Below are 22,839 nucleotides of genomic sequence, written 5' to 3'. Positions count from 1 at the left end.
AAAAAGGGTGGCCGGGCGCGAACTGAACGGATCGCTGCCGCAGCGCCGCTAGGTTCTCCTCCATCTATGGGACCAACGCAGACAAGACACTATGAAAAAGTCCTGATCAATTCAGCGCTTGCGCATCTGAATCCTGACGCACAGACGAGGGGGAGTTGCTCCCGTTTTTTTTCCCCACTCTTTCCGGAGGGGGAAAGACACAGCCCCGGGTCCCACACAGCTGATCGATAAATCGTTACTATACAACACACGCATAGAAGAAAAGCGAGAGAGAACCAGAAAGAATGGAGGGGTTGTGAATTGCGCTATACGCGCAACTTGTTTTCGACGTTGAACATTTCTCGATGCAGCAGCAGGGCCGTCTGTCTGACGTCGACTATTGAAGACGAAGCCCAGCCGAGTCGATACGTATGATAGACCATTTTACTTCGATTTGCTGGGCGACGCTGTTGAAAATGCGCCATTTGGCGCGTTTACGTCTCGATGCTACAGAAAAAAGGGCTACCAAAGTTAATCATCACGATCGCTGCAAATGGCTGATTGAACACACACATCGACTTTATGTGTGTACTGGCCGTTCTTTTTTTTTTGTGTGACCAATGAAATTGCCATTTACAAAAAGAAAAAAGGTAAATAAGAAAATAGTACGTGGTTTTTCTAGCCTTTTTACAGGTTAACGACTTGCTGCAATGTGACAGAAAGCGCAAACTCAGATGTGGCAATAACTTTGATAACCTCAAGTGTCTCGATGTTGAGAACGTGATGTGAAAAATGCACGAAAATCGTTCCGCCGTTGCAAGGGATTTAAAATGTAGCCTCTTTGCAAACAAGGATGAGAGATCCTAGTCTTTTGAAAAAATTCGGGTCAGTTGTAGTACGTGTTGTCTGGTGCTGTAAGAAGTGCTAAGTAGATGATTATGGCGATAGAAGCACGACATCGGGCTACAAAAGGGAAGCCCCAGATTCTTCGTCAGGCCATACAGGATTGTGCGCTAGACATTCACTCAGCCAAAACTTCAGAACTAGGACCATCTGTCACCATCTCTGCTAGGCTCTCGGTGTATCGAACACACAGGAGCCGTTTGTGTATGAAGATCAACCGGTCAATTTCAGACATTTTCCTAGCCACTAAAAGATTATGATCTTTATATTTTTTAAGTTATAATACGTACCTGAGGATTGATGCTAATCATGAAGCGTTGCAGAAAGAAAACTGTATTAGAATTAACATTTGAATTAAGCCAAACACGGAAAATTCCTTTAATAAAATGGTGAGATGAAGGGGATTGCATGATAAATCAAGGCTTTATAAAGTCTGCATTGTTTTTTTTCCTGCAAAACAAAAGATCATCTCCGATTATGTTTAATAAAATACGTTACTGCAATGTCTTTTTTGCAAAAAAAAAAAAAAATGTTTTTGCGTCGGTACCACGAATTGTTGTCCCATTTTTCATGAGCCGCAATGAACTTTCAAACTTTTCAAATGAATCTGCAAACATCTATTACGATTAATTTGTACAAAAGCAATGCACGTTAACTTACCAATATACGAGGACTATGAGAAGAAATTTGAAAAATATTGCATCTTACTTTTTTTTAAATCTAAATAGTCAAACGGGATAAAGGGTCAAAGATTCACATTAAATACCTACCACTTTGATTTTCCACATTTTGTGGGAGACAAAAATTTCCATTTGGGACCGTGTAAGTCGACAATCATAACTTTTCTATATGGATTGAAGTTCCATTTTGGCATTCCAGTGCTAAATGGCTAGCAAAACGGGTGGGATAGAGCCGGATAAGAAGAATCGATCCGCAACAGTTGCGTCTCAGTAAACATTTGGTACAAAATGGGGTGTGTGGACTGTTTTGTGGCAAAGTTTCCCTTGTCGCAGTCTTGCTAATGGAAAAGCATTCAAAGACCAGATGACGTTGTTTCCACGGCAGGTCGTTTGATTACGCGTCTTTGCCGTCAACTGCATAAAGGACGGAATTAGAAACTCGGATCATATGCAGTTCCCACTGGACGTGAATCAAATGTAAACTCACACGGAGCAATCAATCAGATTCATCAGAAATTAAAAGAAGTCCGCGACCACGACCCCTTCCTGCTGGAGGAGGTGGTGTTGCTTGTGACGGGCCTGGAGATTGAATGGATGACATTGATCCACTCAATATACCCCGTCCTATGCCAGGGACGACACCTTTGAGATTCACAGCTGCATAATGGAAAATAAGCACTTGGCCAAGTCCGTTTTGAGTGGGTAATTAAAAAAAAAAATGGAATTGGAGATCAGACTCACCAACAGGAGCTTTCGGTAGACGTGGAGTAGACTCTTCTTCGTCATCACTTTTCTTTACAACTGCCGGTGTCTAAAAAAGGAAAGGTCCATTTAAAAATATTGTAATCAGTATTATTTGCCAACATATAAAGGCTAACATTTGACACCTCCGGTTCTTCCTTTTTAGCCACCTTAGGGAGAACAACGTAGCGATTATCATCAGCAACATCAGCAGGACAGTGGCGATTCGGTAGTAGGGACAAATCGTAGTATTCGCAACACAAGTCCGAAATCGTGTAGGCATAATTTTTCACGCGTGTCAGAGAACAAAACGTTACATTGTCTTCGTCCACGTGCCACTAAACAAAGAATAAATTACCTTTGTTGTGTGTTACTATGAACGAATGGGTGAATGTAATTACTTGACAAGCCATATTCTTCGAATAGTAAAACATTCCTTTGCCAAAGTGATCAGCGACTAGTGCTGGACTGGCAAACCTTAGAGAAGGGTTGTTCAGGTCGGCATGGCGACGCAACTCGTAAAATAGCTTATTTAAGCTGTAGCACTTGAAAGGGTTGACGGTATCGTATGTTTCATTCATCTGACAGCATTTTTTGACAAACCAATCAAGGATATAAACTGCTTTTATCTTGTCTTCATCTACCACAAATAAAGGAGCAATACCACCATCCTAGAAATTCAAAAATGGGTTAGCAAACACCATAAGCTTAAAGAAAGAATGAATTTGTTTACGGATTGTAAGAGCATTTTTTTAATATTGTCTGTAATCGCAAGATAGTTTGCATTTGCCAATTTAAACCCATTTGTTGGAATCTGATGAGTGGATTCTGAATGTAATTTTGCTTCATGGGCATATCCAAGTCGGATTTGGCCTGAAAAGGAAACACATTAAAAACTACATCCATCAAGATTTAATATGCTTCTTACCAGGTTCAATAAATTCATGATAATATCTGGCTATGCCATCAAGCAAAGAAAACTTGACTATGGCAATTTCGCAAGGTGGATATTCACCTTCAGTAGTAGCAACAGCAATGTTGAAATGGACCAAGTAAAAATAGTGATTCTCGAGAGCTAGGAATATTAAACGTAAGAAGAAATAAATAAATTTTCATATTCACGGGATCTTACTTCCTTGAGTAGCTAAGTAGGAAACCATATCTTCAACTCGTTGCAATAGTTCATCTTTCTCAGATACTTTCTTTTGTTCTTCTTTTGCCTTCAAATTTAACGGAACTCCACGGGTATCACATCTTTCTTCTTTGACAAAACCAACACCATCTTTGGCTTTTTGATGATACTTTGCCTTCTCTTCACTTGAAAGTTCCTATGAACATCACGAATATACATGTGGGTTAGAAGAGAAATTTTCAAAAATCTTACATTCCATAGTGGAGAGCAAATAGGAATAACATCAGTTAAGCCTCTAGGAAATCTATGGCCTTTTGCTTCTAGCTGTGGTTTCATAGATTTCATAAATACCATAAAACCGTTCTCCTTTTTTTGTTTTTTCTTCGGTGGCATATTTTTTAATCACTTATAACACGTACAAATTACTTATGGCCAATTCGTCACCGACTAGACTACACGACAGTTAATGAAGAATCCACGTGCTCAACTGTTGGCGCCAAGTGAGGGCGCCCGCGCGCCAATATCAACAAGAAAGATTAAACATATCAAATAGTCAAATTAAATTTATTTTCAAAACGTCTTTATGTAGTTTGTAGGTAAAAAATTCCAGTACGGCAGTGAAACAGAAAGTAATTAAATCTTTTATCTAATAATATAGAATTTTTTCCATGCAGACTCATTTCGATGAATCTGGCAAGTTTTGATATTCAAAACCACTTCGAACACTTGTTATTCTCCCGCTTGAATTCTGCATTGTGTGCTGGTGTTCTCCTCCCCTTCGAAAACTATCTCGAGTTCATTGGTAGTTTAAGTTGTTGTGTTATAAAAGGCTACCAAACCTTCTCTACATTTACAATTTTTTGAAACATTTCGCCGTCATCACTTAATAAACATCATCAATGGCCACTGCTCATCGGAACCTCACCGAAACAGAAGAGGATGTTGCTGAAGCTCTTGAACTAGGCACCTTCACAGGAATAGCAAAACTTGAAGTAAATACTTGATAGCTAATATTATGAAAATACTGTGCAGTAAACTTTTTTTTCATTTGTACCATAACTAGTATAAGTCTTATATAGCCCATTCAACGAAGATCTAATGTGTTTTCTGATTAACAGGGCAATGGGATTAGCGGTGGAGATATCAAGAAGCTGGAAGAAGCAGGGTATCACACTGTGGAATCAGTAGCTTATGTCCCCAAAAAGACCCTTATCACCATCAAAGGAATCAGTGAGGCCAAGGCTGATAAAATTATTGTATGCAAAATTAAGGAGATCCCATTCTGTATTTGATAACATCTTTTATGAATTTTCAGGCCGAAGCTCAAAAGCTGGTTCCCATGGGTTTCTCTACTGCCACAGAATATCATCAAAAGCGTGCTGAGCTTGTTCAAGTAACTACAGGTTCCAAAGAACTTGACAAACTGCTTGGAGGTGGAATTGAAACAGGGAGCATCACAGAAATATTTGGAGAATTCCGAACTGGAAAAACTCAATTGTGCTTAACTTTGGCAGTCACATGTCAGGTAAGTAAATTGTGTGGGATTATTGTCCTCCAAAAATTTAAAATTAAATTTGATTCATTTAGTTGCCCATTGATCATGGAGGTGCTGAAGGAAAATGCTTGTACATCGACACTGAGGGAACCTTCCGGCCGGAACGTTTGCTAGCTGTGGCTGAACGATATGGCTTATCTGGCTCAGACGTCTTGGACAATGTTGCGTGTGCTAGGGCATACAACACTGATCATCAGTCCCAACTTCTCGTTCAAGCTTCAGCTATGATGGCCGAGTCACGTTACTCACTGTTGATTGTCGATTCGGCTACAGCGCTCTACAGGTAACCCGAAAAAGGATTTGGCTCTCTTCCTAAAACGTTTGTAATTTGAATCTGTGTATTTTTTTTTTTTTTTTTTGTTTTAAGGACTGACTATTCAGGAAGGGGAGAACTATCTGCCCGCCAAATGCATCTTGCTCGATTTTTGCGCATGCTTCTTCGACTTGCTGATGAAGTATTAACGAGTTATCATATAATTAGTTAATCCCCTCTTATTTATTATACCTTCAATTCCTAGTTTGGCGTGGCGGTAGTTATTACCAATCAGGTAGTCGCTCAAGTCGATGGGGCTGCTATGTTTGCTGCTGATCCTAAAAAGCCAATCGGCGGAAATATTATGGCACACGCATCTACTACTCGGTAACATTTTAAATTGATCTTCACTACCGCTTTAAAATGGCTAACGTAAATCTCCTGCACAGGCTTTACTTGCGGAAAGGTCGTGGAGAAACCAGAATTTGTAAAATTTACGATTCACCATGTTTGCCAGAATCTGAAGCGATGTTCGCAATTTTACCTGATGGAATCGGCGATAGCAAGGAATAACCTCACCATTAGAACTCCCTGTCGTTTGTTAACAACCTCCTTGTATACATTTTAAGATACTTCTTTCATCTTACTCCTTTTTTTTTAAATGTTCAGTCCGTAAGTTCCACAACATAGAATGTGAATTTGCCTCAGTTTCAGGAAAGGGAAGTCAGTGAACACCAGTCTACAATTGTAAATGAAAACAATACGGTTTTTGTCCCACTTTGAGTTATTAAAGCCATCTTATTTCTGTTCTACAAACTTTCGAGATTAAAGAATGTATGTGTCAATTAAATGTGTGCTTGAACTTTAATACAAACTTTTCATTTGAGCACGGTTTCCACTTTAACGGGCATTATTCATTTGACTGATTATTAGCTTAACTAGTTGAGTCTACTGATATAACTGAATCACGCATGCGTACTAATGTGGATAATAATTTCTGGTTTTTGATAAGGCACTTGAGTACTTTTTCACGCGTGGTTTTACATGAATCGACAAGGAACTTATCTGACTTAAGCCATTAGCTTACAATTGCGTTTACGAACATTGTCTTTTGTACATGAATCCCAATTGACGTGTGTGTAGCGGGGAAAAGTACTTTAAATTTTGAAAGCGCGACTTTTGTAAGTTAACGGAATTTCTCTCGTGTTACCTGGCATTACAAAGCGTAGACAAATGCAATGGTGGAAAACTACTGGTCTCATAGGCTTAATCCGTCCAAAGATATCCACATCCATTTACAATAGGTGGAAACAGCTATTTAAACGCCAGCCCAACGACGGCTACACTCATTGCAGAAGCGACAACTCGACATCTCAATTCAACGCAGTTAACATTAACTGGACTTCCTCAATCCAAAATACAATGGCCTTTAATCACACACTACCCATTTTCTGGTCCTTACAATTTTAGTCTTCCTAGCTGTACCGTCGCACCAACAAGGTAAAATAGAACACGAACTTATGTGAAAATTCAATAATAATAATGTTGTTATCACCTTACCAGGCCTGCGTAACTGCGGTAGATCAGCGCTCTCCAGGATTGTGGGCGGGAATGAATCTGCTCCTCACGAATTCCCGTGGATGGTTCACATTCAAGTCACGTACTGGAGTGGATCCATGGCTACGTGTCGTGGCACTCTCCTCAGCGAAGATTGGGTCTTAACGGCAGCTCACTGTATGTACAGCATTATTAACCCTACGTTCACTCTGGGCGCACACGATATAACCAACAGCTCTTCTTCTTTGTACATCAACGTGCATTATTTGTCATTCGTGATTCGTCAAGATTGGTGGTTAGGATCGGTTGAGAATGACATCGCCTTGATTCGACTTCCATTCTCTGTCCCTCTGTCTAGTAAGTTCTATTAATTCATTTTTTTCTTCCTACAACGACAAGCTCAAATGGGTTACTTTAATTTGAATAAATATATAAACTTTTAATGATTTAGATAACATTCAACCCTTGTGCCTTCCGTTCGCTGACGATCACGTGAATGATACTGTCGTCATCACAGGATAGGGCAACTTCTCTAATACCGGTAAAGTCCACAACATTCTCCATTCTATTGCCTATACTTGTAATCATGGAAAATTTGAGCAACGTCATAATATTATCTGTGAGACAGCGGGTAGCGGGCTAAGTCCTATTCTGCGTAAAATGGACACCACTGTCATTTCATCGTTGGAAACGAACGGCGAATGCCAGCAGTTAGCCGATCTAGACCCATTCTCTGGAGATAAAACAAATTGCGGCGAAGGGACCCAACAACGTCATTATTGCTACGTAATTATTTTAAAATCGCAGTTCAAAATAAAAATTACATTTCTAACGCTCTGCGCTAAAATAGGGAGACAATGGAGCACCAATGAATTTCTACGACGAAGAATGGGACAGGTGGTTTGTTGTTGGTGTAGCCGGATTGACAGACGCTTCAACCCACTGCTCGGATACTGATAGGCCCAACGTATTCAATCGTGTACAGGGCTATCTTGATTGGATCGAAAGTGTTACCGGTTTAAAGCCAATGACGACCACCAGTACAACCGAAGCAACACACGACAGCAATGCATCCCTCTTATTTCGATTGCAAGAACAAACCGAACGGCAACTACCAGAATCCCGCCTCCGACTGTTCCACTACCTTCTACATGTGCTCCAACGGCATTTCTTACCTCTTCGTAAGTTCATTTCTGTGCGTTGATATTCAACCCAATCATTTAATTACTTTTGCGCGATTCTTAACATTTCAGACATGCGCTCAAGCAGGAACAGTTTACAACATCAAGATCGATGCCTGTGACTGGCCCTCAAACGTCGCGGGATGCAATAATATTTAAATTTTTACACATAAGTGGAATCACGATAGGAGGTTCGTAGCGCACTATCTTTGCTTTTCTTGTTCTTTTAGCGACAATGAACGGCTTTGGCACAATAAATACTAACAAGGTCTCCTATCGTGATTGCAGACTTCTTAGCATCATGTTCACTATAGTGACCCCTAACTAGAGATTGGGAAATTGATTTTTTACAATCTAACTTTAATTGTTTCATGCAAATACATTTGATCGTCTATAAAAATATTCGGGGAATTGTTAAACCTTATAAATGGCAAAAAGCGCTATCTACTACGATTTCCCTTTATCAGCATTACATTTTAACGATACCCGTACAATTTTCACCGAAGGTGGAGAATTTCGCTTACCTTGGCGTGAGAGAATCAAAAGTTGATGTGAATGGGTACACTGTTGGTAGAAACCATCGATTGTCAAGCGTAGACATGTGAAGTGTAATCACAGTGAACTGAACCATTTTACTGCCTGTTGACCACGAACTAGACGACTGCGGAATTTCCAGAAGTCCTATTTAAAATAAAAAATATTTTAATTTCAATTTAAGTGCCGAATGTTGTTAAACCAAACCTGAAAGTTTAGTTCTAGACCGCGTCGCTTAGCAACCTGCTCTACTTCTTTTGCGATGTTCTCCTGCGACGTGCCCTGGACATCAATGAAATCCATTTCTGCGCAGCTTTGCGAAACAGTGGAAAGTAGAAATAAGTTTTCTTAGACTTTTAACATGAAATCCACTACGCGATACCTGTAATGACACGAGATAGCTTTGCGGAATCGTTGAGTGCGATTTGGGCCTGAACCATGGATCAAAATTGGATGGAAGAAAACCGTATCTCCTAAAACGAATAATAAACATTGTGTGAAAATCATGTTAAACGGGGAAACGCCTACAAGTGTAGAGACCTTTTGTCATGGACAGTTCAATGATAAGATGGTCGTCGAAACCGCGCACGCCATGATACATCTTGTTGACTCCATTCTATTTCAATGGATCATTAAGTTAAAACAGATGCATTTGACATCAGAATAACTTACTTCCCACTCGGGATAATCATGCTGAAGTAATTCTCCTTTATGAGAACCCGGGAGTACAACTAAACAACCGTTCTCTGGTGTAATATCTTCCATAGCGGTCCATGCGCAAACGATTCTGTTGGCGGGGCGAAATGGGAAGTAATGAAGATCCTATACAAAAGCATACATTAGTTGGCCACACTTCGTTAGACTCAATCGATTTTACTCTGGTATGGGGATTCACCTGGTGCAGAGGATGACGTGAAGTCAGACTTCCAGAATCCGGAGGTTTATTAATAAGCTACAAATGGAAAGATCAGGGCTATTGTACATTTCTAAAAATTAAAAAAAAATTTCTTACCATTGTATGAATCGCCATAATATTTGGCCCAGTAAAACACTCAACACAATCAAGTATCTGTGGAAGGTGTTATTTTGGAACAAATCAACACTGGATTTGTATAAACATTATGTGACGTTAAATGGTATTTACAGTTGGATGTCTGCAATACTCAAAGAGGACATTGTCATACACAAAATCCTGGACTTTGTAATAAAGATGTTCACCAACTGCACCCTTCTTGGATAAGGAGATATCTTTCATCATGGTAAGTGATCCCCAGGGTACTTTTTTCTCGCAAAGGTCTAAAAACCTCTGTCTTCCAAAAACATTGATTTTACTAAATAAACAAAAACTTACAAAAAAAAGAATAGTACTTACTTGCATTTGTCAAGGAAGGAATCATCAATTAAATTCTTAATGACCAGGAAACCTTGGATTATCCAATCATACTTATAAGAAAAATGCTCTACAGGCTACTAACAACAGTTCACATTTTCAAATTTATTTAAAATGTTATAATCACCATTATTTTCATAAAACTCTCGTTGTTCTAAGGTCAATTTTGGATTATCCAATGAGTAATTAAGGCCTGGTTTCTAATATAAAAAATTAGTTAGATAATGGATTTACATCTCAAACATCTCAGATGTTAAGGTTTACTGCTTGTTCCATTGCCAAAATGCTGAAGCTAGGTGAACGTAGTAAAAGTTAATTCACTTCCTTCACAATAAAGTTATCCTTGTACGAATCACAAATCTAATATCACTTCGAGTTTAGAGTGCTGTGAAGTCTCGCATGTACGCCAAATAGAATTGTGTTCAGTACATGTAGCTTTGCAAAAGACAAGTTCAAATGTCGTGTGATATGCAAAGAGTTTGGAGATCCGCAAGCTCATGCTGGTGCAACGTTGACGCTTGGCACCTGTGGATCTGAACATTACGGTTTCGGTAATAGCGTAGAAAGTATTCAGATATTATGAAAGCTAGTTTTAATTTTTTCAATTTATTTAAATATTTATCAGGTAAAAATTTTTTATTCTGAAAGTAATAATTATTGGTCGTCAAAAAAATTTGACAACCCTGCAAACAAAAAGACGAAAATGGCTGATGCTTTGTTTTGTTTTTGCGGAAAGCCGTACGATAACACGCAGTTTATGATACAATGTGATTGTTGCAAAGATTGGTTTCATGGCAGGTAAATAGAAAATAACATTTCGAATAATTGGAACCCCAAATCGTCCATGTTAGTGGTAAAGCTGATGTTGAAACGCCAAGCACTATAGTCGTGTATTTACAAACAGAGCGAAAATATTGGATCTTGTTTAAAACTAACAAGTTGCTTTTATTTGCCGTTCACGATTTATGTCTTTTACAGTTGTATCAACGTGAAAGAATATCAAGCATGTGACATTGATAAATTCTTTTGCTCCAAATGTGAACCTAGCAGTGGTCCTACAGTTCGTAAGTATCAGGTAAATAACTGTGAGAAATGTGCTGCTCATGGTAATTTTTATTTACAGGAAAACCTGTATTAAACCGGCATAGACATGATTATAGTGATCCTGAAGCCAGCCAAAAAGCAACACAAGCAGGGACCCAAATCTTCATCAGAGACTTGAAAGCCCGCTCATTTCTCAAGTATTGGTGCTTTGTTATTGTATTTGTATACTATCTTATATTTTTATAATCTCAGTGCAGAGGAAGTCATTCTCCGTTTAAGGGGACAACAACTTACTCTACCCTACCTCAACAGCAGTGGTTTTAATAAACCAATTTTTGTAGAACAAAAAGAAGGATTAGATCTCAATGTTCCACAAGATAATTTCACTATTAAAGATGTAGAAAATTATGTTGGTAAGCGATAGAAGATCAACATTCATATCTTTTTATTTACTAATGCTTAATTCAAACAGGTTCTGATAGAATAATTGATGTCATTGATGTAACAAAGCAATCAGACATAAGAATGGCCCTTAAAGACTTTGTGGAATACTTTACAAATCCATTAAGATCACAGGTCTTAAATGTGATTAGCCTTGAGTTTTCTGACTCAAAGTAAGTTTCATTACAGGTTTTTGGACGAATTTAAGCATAACTAACATTAACATTTGAAGTTTAAGTGCCTTGGTCGAGCCTCCCTATATTGCCCGCAAGTTATGCTGGGCAAACAATGTTTGGCCCCGAGATTATGCCGTAGAACGACCAGAGGTACAAAAATATTGCCTTATGGGAGTAAAAGATTCCTATACCGATTTCCACATCGACTTTGGAGGCTCATCCGTTTGGTACCACGTCTTAAAAGTAAATTAGTTTTCATTACAGACAAAAAACAACTTTTTACCAATTTTTTTTTGTTCTGAAAATGAACCACCAGGGAGAAAAGGTATTCTATATGATTGCACCTACTGAAGAAAATTTGGATCTCTACCTGCAGTGGTTGTCCAAACCAAACCATCATGAAATATTTTTTGGAGATATGGTACGTGTTTTAAATTAGCTGCGGTTGTAATCATAGCGATTCCGTATCTCTGAACTGTCAATTTGCGATTAGGTTAGTTCCTGTCACCGATTGGTTTTGCAACAAGGCAACACTTTGTTCATTCCAACTGGATGGATTCATGCGGTATACACGCCAAAAGACTCACTCGTGTTTGGTGGCAACTTCTTGCACAATTTAAATATGGAATTACAGCTAAAGTAAGTTATTACTTCAAATTTGAATTCCGCTTCCTTTAATGAGGATGTTGTTTGTGTAGGGTTTACAATATCGAAATAGCTTCTAAGGCGCCAATCCGATTCCGATTTCCTATGTTTCAAACGATGCATTGGTTTGCAGCGGAAAAAATCGTAGAAGATTTAAGGGATATGAGTAGAAAGGGCTCACGCTGTCCAGAACAGTTAATACGTGGGGTGAGAGCGTTAGCCACCGCCCTTAAGAACTGGACAATAGAAAAAGATGTACGTATAAAATCTTTAAAAGTCTTCAAACTTTTATACATTTTCTTTTTGTTTCTCCTCCTGTGAAGCAGAACGGAAAGGGAAAAAACGAACTGATTCCCGAACATATTATAGTAGCAAAACTACTAAAAGAACTGAGTCGAGAACTTCGTCATGTTGAGAAGAGTTCCAATTTATCCCTCTCACCGTTTTCACTGACGGCTTCACTACCGAATGTACCTAATGCCAAAGTGGAAAAAAATTCACCGAAACGAGTGCGCCGTAAACCGCAGACTCGGCCTGATTTCGTTGACATTAACGAAGCGCTTAGTAACTTTGCTGCCGAAGAAGTAAGATGATTTAATGCTCTAGATATCTTTTACCTGTAACATCGTTTTGGTCCCATAGGATCTTCTGTCTATGAAAATTGAGAGAAGGGATGAGCCTCGAACAATTCCTTTTCTACCGCCAACACTCCGTGTCCCTTCTCTACCTTATCCTGTCCTTCACACTCGTCCAAATGCCGTCCCACTCAAGCACGTTTTGCCGAAACGAGGACATGATGAAGAAGAAGAAGGGCCATTGATGATTGACGAACGGAAGCCACCTAAACCGGCCAAAATAGGCCAAAATATGCAAAGGGGACCGATCAAACTGCGTCTTTCTGGTAGGGTTGAATTAATGTTTTGTAAATTACCTGGTGTTTTATTAACATGTTTTTACACAGTTGGCGGGCGAACAGATGTTCCGTTTCCTGAAACAGCAGAAGTTGCAGCCCACATGGACATAGAAACAGGTGAAGACAACCAAGCGGGTGATAACAAGAGTGGAATTGAAGAACTACTCCGTGCAAGTAACATGGCCGTACCTGGAACTTTAGATGAATTAGAGTATGTTTCGTTTTTTTACTCTTTTTGTAAAGCGCACTAGTTAAATTCGCTATTTTGTTTGTAGGGATCGTGGCAGAGCATCACCTTCGACCAGGGAAGCTATAGTTGGCATGTTAACCATGAGCCGAGGATTTAGTTCTACCACGTCAGACCACGTAATATTACTTTACTTATGGCTGTGAAATTATTTTCTTTAAATTTCTACTTCACCAACAGAATGGATTTTTAAATTCAAATCCACAGCCGCTTGCCTCGGCATCCCAGCGGCAACGCAAAGGCAGAAGACGGTTGAATTCATCCTTGACGGATGACTACGATGACGTAAAGGTATCTAAAGTGCACCAGGATGACGAATACAGTAAGTGAAAAGATAAACTATTTAAAATTACGTTCCATTTTACCGTTTTCGTTGGTTTGATTAGTTTATCCGTCGCTGGATGCATCTGATGACGAGAGGGATGGTAAAGATAGTACAAGGAAGAAACCCGGTAAAGTCGGAAGGTCGAGGTTAGACTCTGGCGACGAATCGTGGAATCCTCGAGCTCGTGTAGGTCCAGTTGTCCCGAAAAAGGATCGCCCCACCCGTGACGGAGCAAAGCGGCCAGCAGTTGAACGGGTGTTGGAAGCCGCTGCGCAACGTCGAGCTCTTGAACCAGTATTACTAACAAATTCTTTGGCATTGGTTAAGCCGGTAGTACGTGATAAACCATTCGTTTTTTTTTTTAGCCTCCTAAAAGAGCCTATGTTCGCCGGAGCAAATCGCGATCGGTGATTAGTGATAGTCCTCAAACCGAAGCTGGAGTATCTGATCCTATAGTTCAGCCTTCAGTTGCAGCTCCGACGGCTCCAACGATTCCACCTCCTACACCACCACTTGGTAAAACCGAGAACAAAGGTATACAGCAACTGAGATGTTAAAAACGAATTGCAGCTAACGATCAGTATTATTCACATTTTCTAGTAAATTTAGCTAAGAAACCGAAGAAAGGAATGGCCACTGCAAAGCAACGTCTTGGAAAAATTTTAAAAATTCACAAAATGGTTCATTAAGGCTTCACTTAGTGCTAATGCAGTTCGCCAATTCCTTGTACACACTATGTTGATGGTAAATGCAGTACATAGACATATTTGTTCGAAAACCATCTCAGAAAGGGTTCAGTCAGACGTAAGCTGAGGCAGGCCGTTTTGAAGAAATCTGTATTTGTAGTGCTACCCGGAACGTCAACAGAGAATCTATTTGCGATTCGTAGACGTAGCAGAGGCTTCTCAGTTAACTGGAAGTCTCGCCTCGATTGCGGCAACTTTTGATTCGAGACGTGGGAGCTTGTAGTTACGCAACACGGCCATTTCAGTCGTCAAATTGGCCACCATCAACTTCACCTGCTCAAAGATTGTCTGTTCAGGAGTTCGTCGAGGACCGGCCCGACGAGCTTCAACTATAGCCGGGGTCGGTGTTGTTTTTCTTTTCACATCAGATGCATAAGTAGTTGATTGTAAAGTGGTATTTACCTTTTTTTTTTTGGGGGGGGGGTAACCCCAAATAAAAAGCGTCAAAGAAAGAACACGTATGTAGTTATGGTAGTTCTTACGACGTTAGCAATCGTCGTGTTGGATCTTTGAATCCAGCTATCCAACTTCTGAGTAATGTTGCGGTATTCGGCCAGCTCATCCTCTACCTTCGTCGTCTGGATTTTTAATTCGGCAATAAAATGTTCAATCCCTTCAAGTTTCTGCGTTACATCTAGGAATTGGAAATCAACAAAAACTTAGGGTGATTTTTTTGTAACGTAAAATGTTATCAAGACTTTACCTCTATTGTGTTCTTTAGAATTTAATGTGGTCAATTTCTCCTGCAATGTGATTAGTCCTTCAGTTTTCCTCTGGTAGGATACAAGCTCGGACAGCTGGTTAGTATGGACATTTACCACTTCATTCAATCCCTTACAATCACAGTGAGCTTCACCATTTCCCCAACATTCAAATGCATTTGCCAGTAGGCAAAGGAGCCAAAACATTTTACAAGTTTTAGACGACATTGTAAGTGAAACTGACTGGAAAATACTGCGCTTTTAAGGATGCCTTTGCTGGTGTTTTTGTTTAAGCCATACCGTTCTGGCGTATTCGGGGCGCTATTTTTAAACTGGCAGTGACGTCGTAACAATGTTGATGTGCATCATAGGTTATTTAGACAGTTTTGTTTACAGCCTACTTCGAAACTATGGTGCATTGTTTAAAAGGCTAAGGAGAACAGTAGATTGAAGATTTGGGCTCAGTTTGCGATTTTTTAAAATTAGTTTTCACATGAATTTGGACAAGTTCCGACTAGTAATATTTGACAACCTTAAATCATTTTCTTGGAACAATCTCGATTGGAACTGATTCGCCCTTGCAATGAATTTGCAAATTTGGGTTTGCTCTTGCAATCACAATCAGCCAATCAAAATTAAGACATTAAGGGTATTTAAATGTGCAACTAAAAGGTCTAAATAGTGCAGCATGTTCTACCATGTTACGATATCTTGATGTTGACAATTTTTAGCACACTAACAATAAACTAATTCGTCGACTTTCGAATTTGTTTGTTTACAGGATTCCCCATTTTTATTTGTTAAATTAATTCGCCAGGCTGGCATAATTTAAGTGTTGTGCAAAAAAAATCTGATTAGTTGAAATATTAGAAATAGAGTACCAAACTACCATGCAATTAAATATAATCATGATCCTTACTTGACCTTTTTATCAAAAGATAGAGAGTAAAGGAATGGTAGTGTCTGCAGGTATGGTAGTGTCTGGTGGAGTGGAGTGGAGAGGAGTGGTGGTGGCTGAAGGAGTGGTGGTGGCTGAAGGAGTGGTGGTGGCTGAAGGAGTGGTGGTGGCTGAAGGAGTGGTGGTGGCTGAAGGAGTGGTGGTGGCTGAAGGAGTGGTGGTGGCTGAAGGAGTGGTGGTGGCTGAAGGAGTGGTGGTGGTTGAAGGAGTGGTGGTGGCTGAAGGGGTGGTGGTGGCTGAAGGAGTGGTGGTGGCTGAAGGAGTGGTGGTGGTTGAAGGAGTGGTGGTGGTTGAAGGAGTGGTGGTGGTTGCAGGGGTGGAAGTCGTGGTCGGTGGTGCCGGGCATATAGTCAATCCTGCTGGAACGCAAGCTGCTTGATTTAGCGTCAGGGTAACGATTTCCGTAAACAAAGTATTTGTTATCGTTGTAGGGAACACGGTTGTTGTCCTACAAAATAACAAAGAATTTATTACGGAATTGTTTTACAAGTAAATTGCATCTCTCCTTTATCCCTAAGAAAAATGGGATCTCTACCTAGTGACCGTAGTAGCTGGAGTCGATATGCTGTTCAAAATCTTTGCGTAGATAGCAGATAATGCGGAAAATTTGACAGCACCAAAGAACGGATCAGCAACGCGGAAACTAACCGGTGGCATCCTGTCGAACGATGGTTGAAGACCCAACGGTGAATTTAATGGCTCCTGGACAGCAAACGGACGAACAAACGAAGACGGACGGTATCGATATTCGGGAAGGACAGATGGTTCAACTCTGTAAATATCAATATCGGCTATTTTTAGAGACGAGATTAAAACATTAATGTTACATACCTGAGCACTTGGCTGGGATTCACAGGGTTAAACTGAAAAGCGTCATCCTGATGGCCGAGTGCGAAGAAAAGGGGAGCGTTCCAGAACTGTCTCTTGCGACGACATGGAGTTGTAGCCACCGGTGCAATTAGAGATGCGCAGACCGACCTCGTCCTATCAACCAATTTTAACAATTCATTAGATAAGTAAATTATGTATTGGGTTGATGTTTGAGAAAGACTAAAAGAAAAAAAAATGTCTTAGAAAATAAAGAAATATTACGTCACAACTGTCGTTGAGGCTGTGGAAGCTGTGGAAGTGACAAAGGTGGTGAGGGTGTTGGTTCTGCCCGATCCAAACTGCTGGCGAATAACTTGGGTTACGGCTGACGATAGAGTGATGAACACCAATAACAGGCCAAAAGAAAATCTCATTTTCTTCGCGTTCGATAACACGGTATACGAACGTTTGCTAATGAATTGTGAGTATCGATTCGATGAAACTGTGCGGCTTTTATACTCCCAGCAAGCTCTTTGTTTCATGTTAGTAATCATCGATTTTAGATTCTGATGACTACGCCCAGGAAAGAATTCGTTGTCTTTTGTTTCATTCTTTTTTAATCAGTTAATTTTTTACAGATTTGGTTTGAAAATCTTCTGTAGTTTTTGTCTAGTCATGTCGTTTTGATCTTGGCATGATCTTGTTGTAAAGGGCCTTGATTTAACGGAAAACAAACATCATTTCAGTTGTCGAAAGAAAGTACTTCGTCATGGCTGTATGTTTTCGAAAATTCCAAAGTCAGCTGAACAAAAGTGCCATTAAAGTTCAAGCCACCTGAATGAATCCGTTCTTCGTACCAGAAACACCAGGCCGCATTTTGGCTAATGCTTATGTCATTTTTATAAGCTTCCAGAGGATGCATCGTCGCAAAATTTGGAAAGAGGGAATAAGTTTGTTACTCTTTTTCCTTTTCCTAATTGACTTTGAGATCCAATTTCTAAACATTTGACAAACATCCCTAGTAAGAAGAACTGGATTTATTTGGTTAGTATTTACTTTGGAAATAAAAGCTTACCTGATTAGTCATTTTCTACTGCGTATGACAAGTCATTTTGCACGACCGCCAAACCCAAACCTTGAACCTGCAATTAAAAAATAAAATTGTATAAGGGACTAGTTTGGAAGAACAGCTGGAGGTTTGATGGCAGTGGAGCTAACTAGAATCACCAAAGGTTGACGAACTGGAAAACACGAAAACAAATGTAAAAAATAATGATAAATAAAAAATTCTTCCGGTGGCGATAGACGGGTCGAAGTGTACACGAACCGTCACATAACACCAAGCTCACTTAAAGACTTCCTTTTTCCCCAAGAATCAACCAAAGGCAAACTTACACAACGAATAACACTATTTGATGCCATCATATCACACATTACTTATTTTACAATTGGCTATTTAAAAATGATATAGGCTACAACCAAAATCAATTGGCAGCAAACCAACTTTCTATAGCCTAAGATTTACAAAAACACAATAATTTTTTGAAAATTAAACTGCCCCGATGAAACATAACTTGTTGGGAAATTAACAAATAATTTCAAAACACTACTTGCCTTCAACGTAGTGTATGCTTTCTTAAGTGACTACTTGCTTCCTGTGAAGGAAGCAAGTAGTCACATTTTCCACCACATTTTCCTTTTACAGAGCAACATTTCATTTTTTTCAACAGGAGGTGTCGGCCACGTGGAGAAACAGTTCATTTCTAACACTTAATTCGGAATCAGCTGTTTCTTGTAGGATTAAGACTGCCATTACTACTAAGGATAGCATTGATTATATGCAATACGAGGCCAAAAAAGAAGCTAACGTAAATAGAAATTCCAACAAATCTACAACTATCTTGTTCTGGTCGCTTAACGCCTACAAAGGGCGCATGAAAACTGATGCGAAAAGTTGAAAAGTCACACTCACACTGTCACACAGTCAACTGTCAAGTAACCAACGATCGCCGTCTGCTAAATGACGTTGTCATTTTCCAGTTTAAAAAAAAAAACACAAGATTTGACAGGCTACCAATAATCGAAAAGGGAATCAGTTTTTTACATTATTTTTGGACACGGAAATGAAAGTTAAGCGTAATTTTTTCCCCCTTTGACTTTGTATATTTTTTAGCTGTTACCACACTTCAGTGAAATTAGTCACATTTTTGTATGTTGGTGTAATAGCTAGCACCAAAAATCAACGCAATGACACTTTAAAAACAGCAGTAAAGCTATTGATAGTCAATAAATGCTATAAAAGCAAAAACAGTCCTTTAAACGCAGAATACTATATCAGTTTGCCTTGAAAATTATTGAGTAAAAGTTCATTTTTCCTTTTTTTTTAATCACGATGTCTAGTCAAGGCTTGGCTGACCACGCTGATCTATTCATCCGTATAATAATAGTCCTCTTGAATACCGTTACAAGGACCATCATGGGCACCATTTGCACAACAGTTGATTATGAAAATAGCGGCATATCCCGTTTTTTCTACGACTCCGTTGACGACCAGTTTAACACCATAGAAAAGATGATATGGTATATCGCCACCAGGAGCAAAACCTATGGAAACCGTAATTCTAGCCTCTACGGAGGCGTTGGGATTCATTTCCTGGCAATGCCTGAGTAAATTACGGGCACGGAACTCAAAAGATTTGAGACTTCCGTTATTAAAGCCACTGTGCATGAGGACAAGATTGTTCACATCAGAACCAGAGCCCCCTAACATACAGCCAATGATGTGGCCTGCGTGGTAATCGTCCGTGACATTCAAATTTTTTTTCCAATTTTTCGCCACGTAATTGTTTGTGTTACTACCTTGACCCAAGTTCTCTGGCCTTACAACAGCGGAAAACTTACGCCAACGTCTTCCATTCGGAAGAATAGTGTGAGAATCAATATTGATTTTGGTTTCGTTCCTTTTGTCTTCAGGTTTATCATCTTTCTTTGGTTTTTGGGGCTTCTTTTCGTCTCCGCCTCCAGCACTTTCTCCGCTTACATCTGTCAAATAGCATCAGGTGTTAATCAGAACGAATACGTACCAATCCCTGTTGGTGTCATTGAATCAAATCCCTTATACCTACCTTGTCCTGATTGGCAGAATCTTTCTGCCAAATCTTATTGTATTGCGAATTATCGCCATTTCCTTGTGTTTTACTTTTCATGCCGACTCCTGTATTGAAACAACATTTTAATTCCGAATTTATAAAGAGGCTTATAACATTGGCTTGATGACCTTTTTTAATATTTGCCATCTTTTTATTCATTGAAGATTGGGCTCTTTTTTAATTCTTTCACCACTTTTTCAGCTCCAGCAATCGTGGGATGGGTACCATTCCAGTCCATGAAAAGTGTAACCGCTTCGTATGCAGACACGAAGCCTCTAACGAGAACAGTAGCCTTTCCTACTCCCTTTACTGTAGCAATGAAAGCGGACTTTCCCGTTTGCTGGAGTGTAATGGCAAGTCCCGCCATGTGTGCGCTTCTGTTTATCACTTCGGCGTCGCTAATATTAACCATTTTCTCGTCTAGCTTGTCCGCTTCGGCTGAGAGTGCACAGTAGAGCAGGGCTGTCTGGACATCTATTTGCTGAGCCGAACTTATTCCGTGAATATCAGACTCCAGTCTTTTTATTAGTTTTTCGTGGGCTTCGCAATGTTCTTGGTATGCATCCATATGTTTCTTAATTCACTCTCGGAATGCATTGGACTCAACGCTGTCTACAAATTCTGTGACTAAATTGACGCTAGCTCCAGCTGCCGTTGCACCCAGAGACCATCCGAAAGTGAACGGCACTAGACACAAGCCAGCAATGCCTATAACCGTTCCAGTTGTTTTTGCGATGTTTTTTTTTTAGTTCGTAGCTTTTCATTTCTTCAATTAATCCATTCGTTCTTTCGAATTCGTTCAAAATGTGGGAAACAACTTTTGCCAGCTTTTCCAGAGCTTCAAAGAGTTCTTCAACAAGACCCATGGTTTCCCTGAAGAAGTGAGAAAAAAAACTTTCAATTATTACCAAGTATTAAAAAGAATTCTTTTCTGCCCCACATAAAACAAGATAACAACTTACGTTTGAGGACGTGGCAACTGCGTAACGAAAGGCTATTTTTAAAACGTAGCGAACCCAAATGCCAGACTAAAGATAAAATGTAAATAACGTAAGCTTGTTGTGCTCTAATATCTGAACCGGGCAGGAGAAAAACGGATTGATGCAACATTGCCACGTTTTAAAGCAGAGGCTGTTTACCATCGATAGATCTCTTGAAATGATACATGTAACATCTAAATCTTGTTAGCTACAACTGAATTTGTTACTCACCAATTTCTCGTCGCCAGTTGAATTTGTCCTTTCCTGAAGAATTTCGCATATACGACAGTCCAACAATTGAAGAGTGTTATTTAAAAGGTCATCTTCGTCACGCTCCAGCTGGGATATTGCTTCATAGCATCCGTTTCTTTCCCGTCTAAGTTTACATTCCCTTCCGTTAATGGTTAGAACTGTAAAAATTTCAGACGTGCAGTAAAACAGATGGAATTATTTAGTAGGGAAATCGGTTGCCATGGCCATAAAAGCATTTAAAAGCGAGATAGGATGTAAGTGCTGATACGTGAATAGTACACGCTATAATAACTCTTAATAGATTTCGGCAACGACAAATTAGCATTACGAATAACTGAAAGTATGAATTGCTATGCCGCCTCATCATCAAATTCAGTTGGTTAGCACTTTCGCATCAACAGTGGTATGATTCGATTCATTATGCCGTTAACGAAAAGTACACAGATATTCGTTTCTAGTTGCTCTTATTGGCTCTAATATAACAAAAGAAAGGCTGTTTTTGGACGCCAAGGTCCAATCTAAGGCCCTATCTAAATAAGTAGGATGAGTGGCGTGCGATAAACCTTCATAAATTGACCACTTTGTTTCTTCTTTTTTTTCAAATCTTTTATGTCGTACCATGTAGCAATATGAATTTCGCTGCGTAGGTTTATACTGCGATTCGAAATGTCTGGCATTTTGTTGACCACAGAACAGGGGTTTTGCCCCTCACGTGGCCAATTGTTGATAATTCTTGAGATGCATACAGATAGTAGAAAGGAAAAACACAACTCACCGGTTCGAATTGTTGCGAAAGAGGTTGATGTTAAAGAGATACGTAGGCTTTGCATTATTTCGCTTTATCTGTTGTTGTTTTCCCCATGTTTGGTTTTAGCTTGTTCGGGGATAGAGTCCTAAAAAGATAATGGGATTTACACGTAGTAAGCACTCTTTATCGTACGTGAGTAAGCGTATCGCAAACTGCGATGCATAGTTACCAGTTCAAAAACAGGGACCAGTAAAAAATTCGGTGAAATTGTAACCAAAGAAGAGATTCAAATGGCACTGCATTTTTTTGGCGTGTCTTTCGTTTACGGTTGCTGGAAGGCAAGCTCATCAAAAGCCCTTCTTTCCATTGAACTGCAACAATCTGAAAAAGAACTAGAGGCAAAGGTTAATCAACCAGAAGAAAGGCTCTGCTTCAGCAACCAGAATCGAATATGACGGACCTGTTGCTTCATATGGAAATGCCCGACTCCGCCCACTGCGATTCAATGAAGCTTCCTATTGTTTTTGGTAATCATGTCTTATTTCATTGCCTATTACCTATAAAATAAACCATTAAGAAAATATCATATGATTCTTAAACTCAATAGGGTTCCCCAAGGAGATTAAAAACAATGACATCAAATCAGTTCCAATTTACCTCCATGTACAGAGAAACGTTTCGTCTTCGATAGCCTTCGCTTCCTTTCCGTTCGACTTTGCAGTCTTGCACCAATCACCAGCAATGGATATGGGGCGGATATAACCGTGGGGAACTTCATCACCCCACTATAGAGGAATTC

General features: G+C 39.6%; 8 protein-coding genes and 1 pseudogene across 11 annotated transcripts; 3 read left to right on the top strand and 6 right to left on the bottom strand.

Moving 5' to 3' along the window:
* Positions 1-1,446: 1,446 nt before the first annotated feature.
* On the bottom strand, positions 1,447-3,911 carry LOC130689770 (protein maelstrom homolog). Of its 2 annotated transcripts, none has more exons than XM_057512710.2 (9): positions 3,688-3,911; positions 3,436-3,631; positions 3,232-3,378; positions 3,037-3,176; positions 2,705-2,974; positions 2,441-2,641; positions 2,304-2,373; positions 2,050-2,219; positions 1,447-1,976 (listed from the first exon to the last, which is right to left on the bottom strand). In XM_057512710.2, the coding sequence occupies exons 1-8, from the start codon at positions 3,826-3,828 to the stop codon at positions 2,059-2,061; spliced, it is 1,326 nt and encodes a 441-aa protein (XP_057368693.1). In that variant the 5' UTR covers positions 3,829-3,911; the 3' UTR covers positions 1,447-1,976; positions 2,050-2,058. The 2 variants fall into 2 exon arrangements, with proteins under 2 accessions (XP_057368693.1, XP_057368694.1); XM_057512711.2 differs by having other exon boundaries at positions 1,449-1,976; positions 2,450-2,641.
* A 302-nt stretch (positions 3,912-4,213) lies between these two features.
* On the top strand, positions 4,214-5,889 carry LOC130689773 (DNA repair protein RAD51 homolog A-like). Its single transcript, XM_057512713.2, has 7 exons — positions 4,214-4,427; positions 4,554-4,691; positions 4,751-4,960; positions 5,023-5,273; positions 5,358-5,445; positions 5,509-5,630; positions 5,693-5,889. Exons 1-7 carry the CDS (start codon positions 4,335-4,337, stop codon positions 5,814-5,816), a joined length of 1,026 nt encoding a protein of 341 aa, XP_057368696.1. The 5' UTR covers positions 4,214-4,334; the 3' UTR covers positions 5,817-5,889.
* A 325-nt stretch (positions 5,890-6,214) lies between these two features.
* On the top strand, positions 6,215-8,375 carry LOC130689498 (chymotrypsin BI-like; annotated as a pseudogene).
* A 47-nt stretch (positions 8,376-8,422) lies between these two features.
* On the bottom strand, positions 8,423-10,318 carry LOC130689775 (phytanoyl-CoA dioxygenase, peroxisomal-like). Of its 2 annotated transcripts, XM_057512715.2 has the most exons (11): positions 10,170-10,318; positions 10,033-10,105; positions 9,888-9,939; positions 9,660-9,825; positions 9,528-9,584; positions 9,411-9,467; positions 9,188-9,337; positions 9,056-9,131; positions 8,898-8,988; positions 8,723-8,828; positions 8,423-8,662 (listed from the first exon to the last, which is right to left on the bottom strand). In XM_057512715.2, the coding sequence occupies exons 1-11, from the start codon at positions 10,179-10,181 to the stop codon at positions 8,594-8,596; spliced, it is 909 nt and encodes a 302-aa protein (XP_057368698.1). In that variant the 5' UTR covers positions 10,182-10,318; the 3' UTR covers positions 8,423-8,593. The 2 variants fall into 2 exon arrangements, with proteins under 2 accessions (XP_057368698.1, XP_059351508.1); XM_059495525.1 differs by lacking the exons at positions 10,033-10,105; positions 10,170-10,318 and having other exon boundaries at positions 8,426-8,662; positions 9,884-9,927.
* A 281-nt stretch (positions 10,319-10,599) lies between these two features.
* Positions 10,600-14,474, top strand: LOC130689768 (histone lysine demethylase PHF8-like). 2 transcript variants are annotated; one of them, XM_057512709.1, is made up of 17 exons: positions 10,600-10,703; positions 10,884-10,969; positions 11,029-11,146; positions 11,202-11,362; positions 11,422-11,563; positions 11,623-11,809; positions 11,883-11,987; positions 12,060-12,205; positions 12,265-12,466; positions 12,538-12,795; positions 12,854-13,112; positions 13,173-13,335; positions 13,400-13,490; positions 13,552-13,693; positions 13,758-13,990; positions 14,062-14,230; positions 14,297-14,474. In XM_057512709.1, the coding sequence occupies exons 1-17, from the start codon at positions 10,609-10,611 to the stop codon at positions 14,383-14,385; spliced, it is 2,646 nt and encodes an 881-aa protein (XP_057368692.1). In that variant the 5' UTR covers positions 10,600-10,608; the 3' UTR covers positions 14,386-14,474. The 2 variants fall into 2 exon arrangements, with proteins under 2 accessions (XP_057368692.1, XP_057368691.1); XM_057512708.1 differs by having other exon boundaries at positions 12,535-12,795.
* Positions 14,261-15,709, bottom strand: LOC130689778 (uncharacterized). The gene is made up of 3 exons (XM_057512722.2): positions 15,146-15,709; positions 14,925-15,076; positions 14,261-14,844 (listed from the first exon to the last, which is right to left on the bottom strand). The coding sequence occupies exons 1-3, from the start codon at positions 15,369-15,371 to the stop codon at positions 14,602-14,604; spliced, it is 621 nt and encodes a 206-aa protein (XP_057368705.1). The 5' UTR covers positions 15,372-15,709; the 3' UTR covers positions 14,261-14,601.
* Positions 15,710-16,059: 350 nt separating this feature from the next.
* On the bottom strand, positions 16,060-17,607 carry LOC130689771 (mucin-2-like). The gene is made up of 4 exons (XM_057512712.2): positions 17,194-17,607; positions 16,933-17,085; positions 16,637-16,873; positions 16,060-16,549 (listed from the first exon to the last, which is right to left on the bottom strand). The coding sequence occupies exons 1-4, from the start codon at positions 17,463-17,465 to the stop codon at positions 16,075-16,077; spliced, it is 1,137 nt and encodes a 378-aa protein (XP_057368695.2). The 5' UTR covers positions 17,466-17,607; the 3' UTR covers positions 16,060-16,074.
* Positions 17,608-19,191: 1,584 nt separating this feature from the next.
* Positions 19,192-20,131, bottom strand: LOC130689499 (uncharacterized). Its single transcript, XM_057512444.2, has 2 exons — positions 20,033-20,131; positions 19,192-19,953 (listed from the first exon to the last, which is right to left on the bottom strand). Exons 1-2 carry the CDS (start codon positions 20,115-20,117, stop codon positions 19,337-19,339), a joined length of 702 nt encoding a protein of 233 aa, XP_057368427.2. The 5' UTR covers positions 20,118-20,131; the 3' UTR covers positions 19,192-19,336.
* A 63-nt stretch (positions 20,132-20,194) lies between these two features.
* LOC130690286 (uncharacterized) lies at positions 20,195-22,426 on the bottom strand. Its single transcript, XM_059495591.1, has 5 exons — positions 22,270-22,426; positions 22,068-22,185; positions 21,272-21,450; positions 21,023-21,088; positions 20,195-20,933 (listed from the first exon to the last, which is right to left on the bottom strand). Exons 2-5 carry the CDS (start codon positions 22,120-22,122, stop codon positions 20,913-20,915), a joined length of 321 nt encoding a protein of 106 aa, XP_059351574.1. The 5' UTR covers positions 22,123-22,185; positions 22,270-22,426; the 3' UTR covers positions 20,195-20,912.
* Between the last annotated feature and the right edge of the window lie 413 nt (positions 22,427-22,839).

This window comes from Daphnia carinata, chromosome 6 (genome assembly GCF_022539665.2).
Source record: "Daphnia carinata strain CSIRO-1 chromosome 6, CSIRO_AGI_Dcar_HiC_V3, whole genome shotgun sequence".
Lineage (NCBI taxonomy): Eukaryota > Metazoa > Arthropoda > Branchiopoda > Diplostraca > Daphniidae > Daphnia > Daphnia carinata.
Note: the sequence above shows the minus strand (reverse complement) of the source record. Positions and strands in the feature narration are given on the sequence as shown.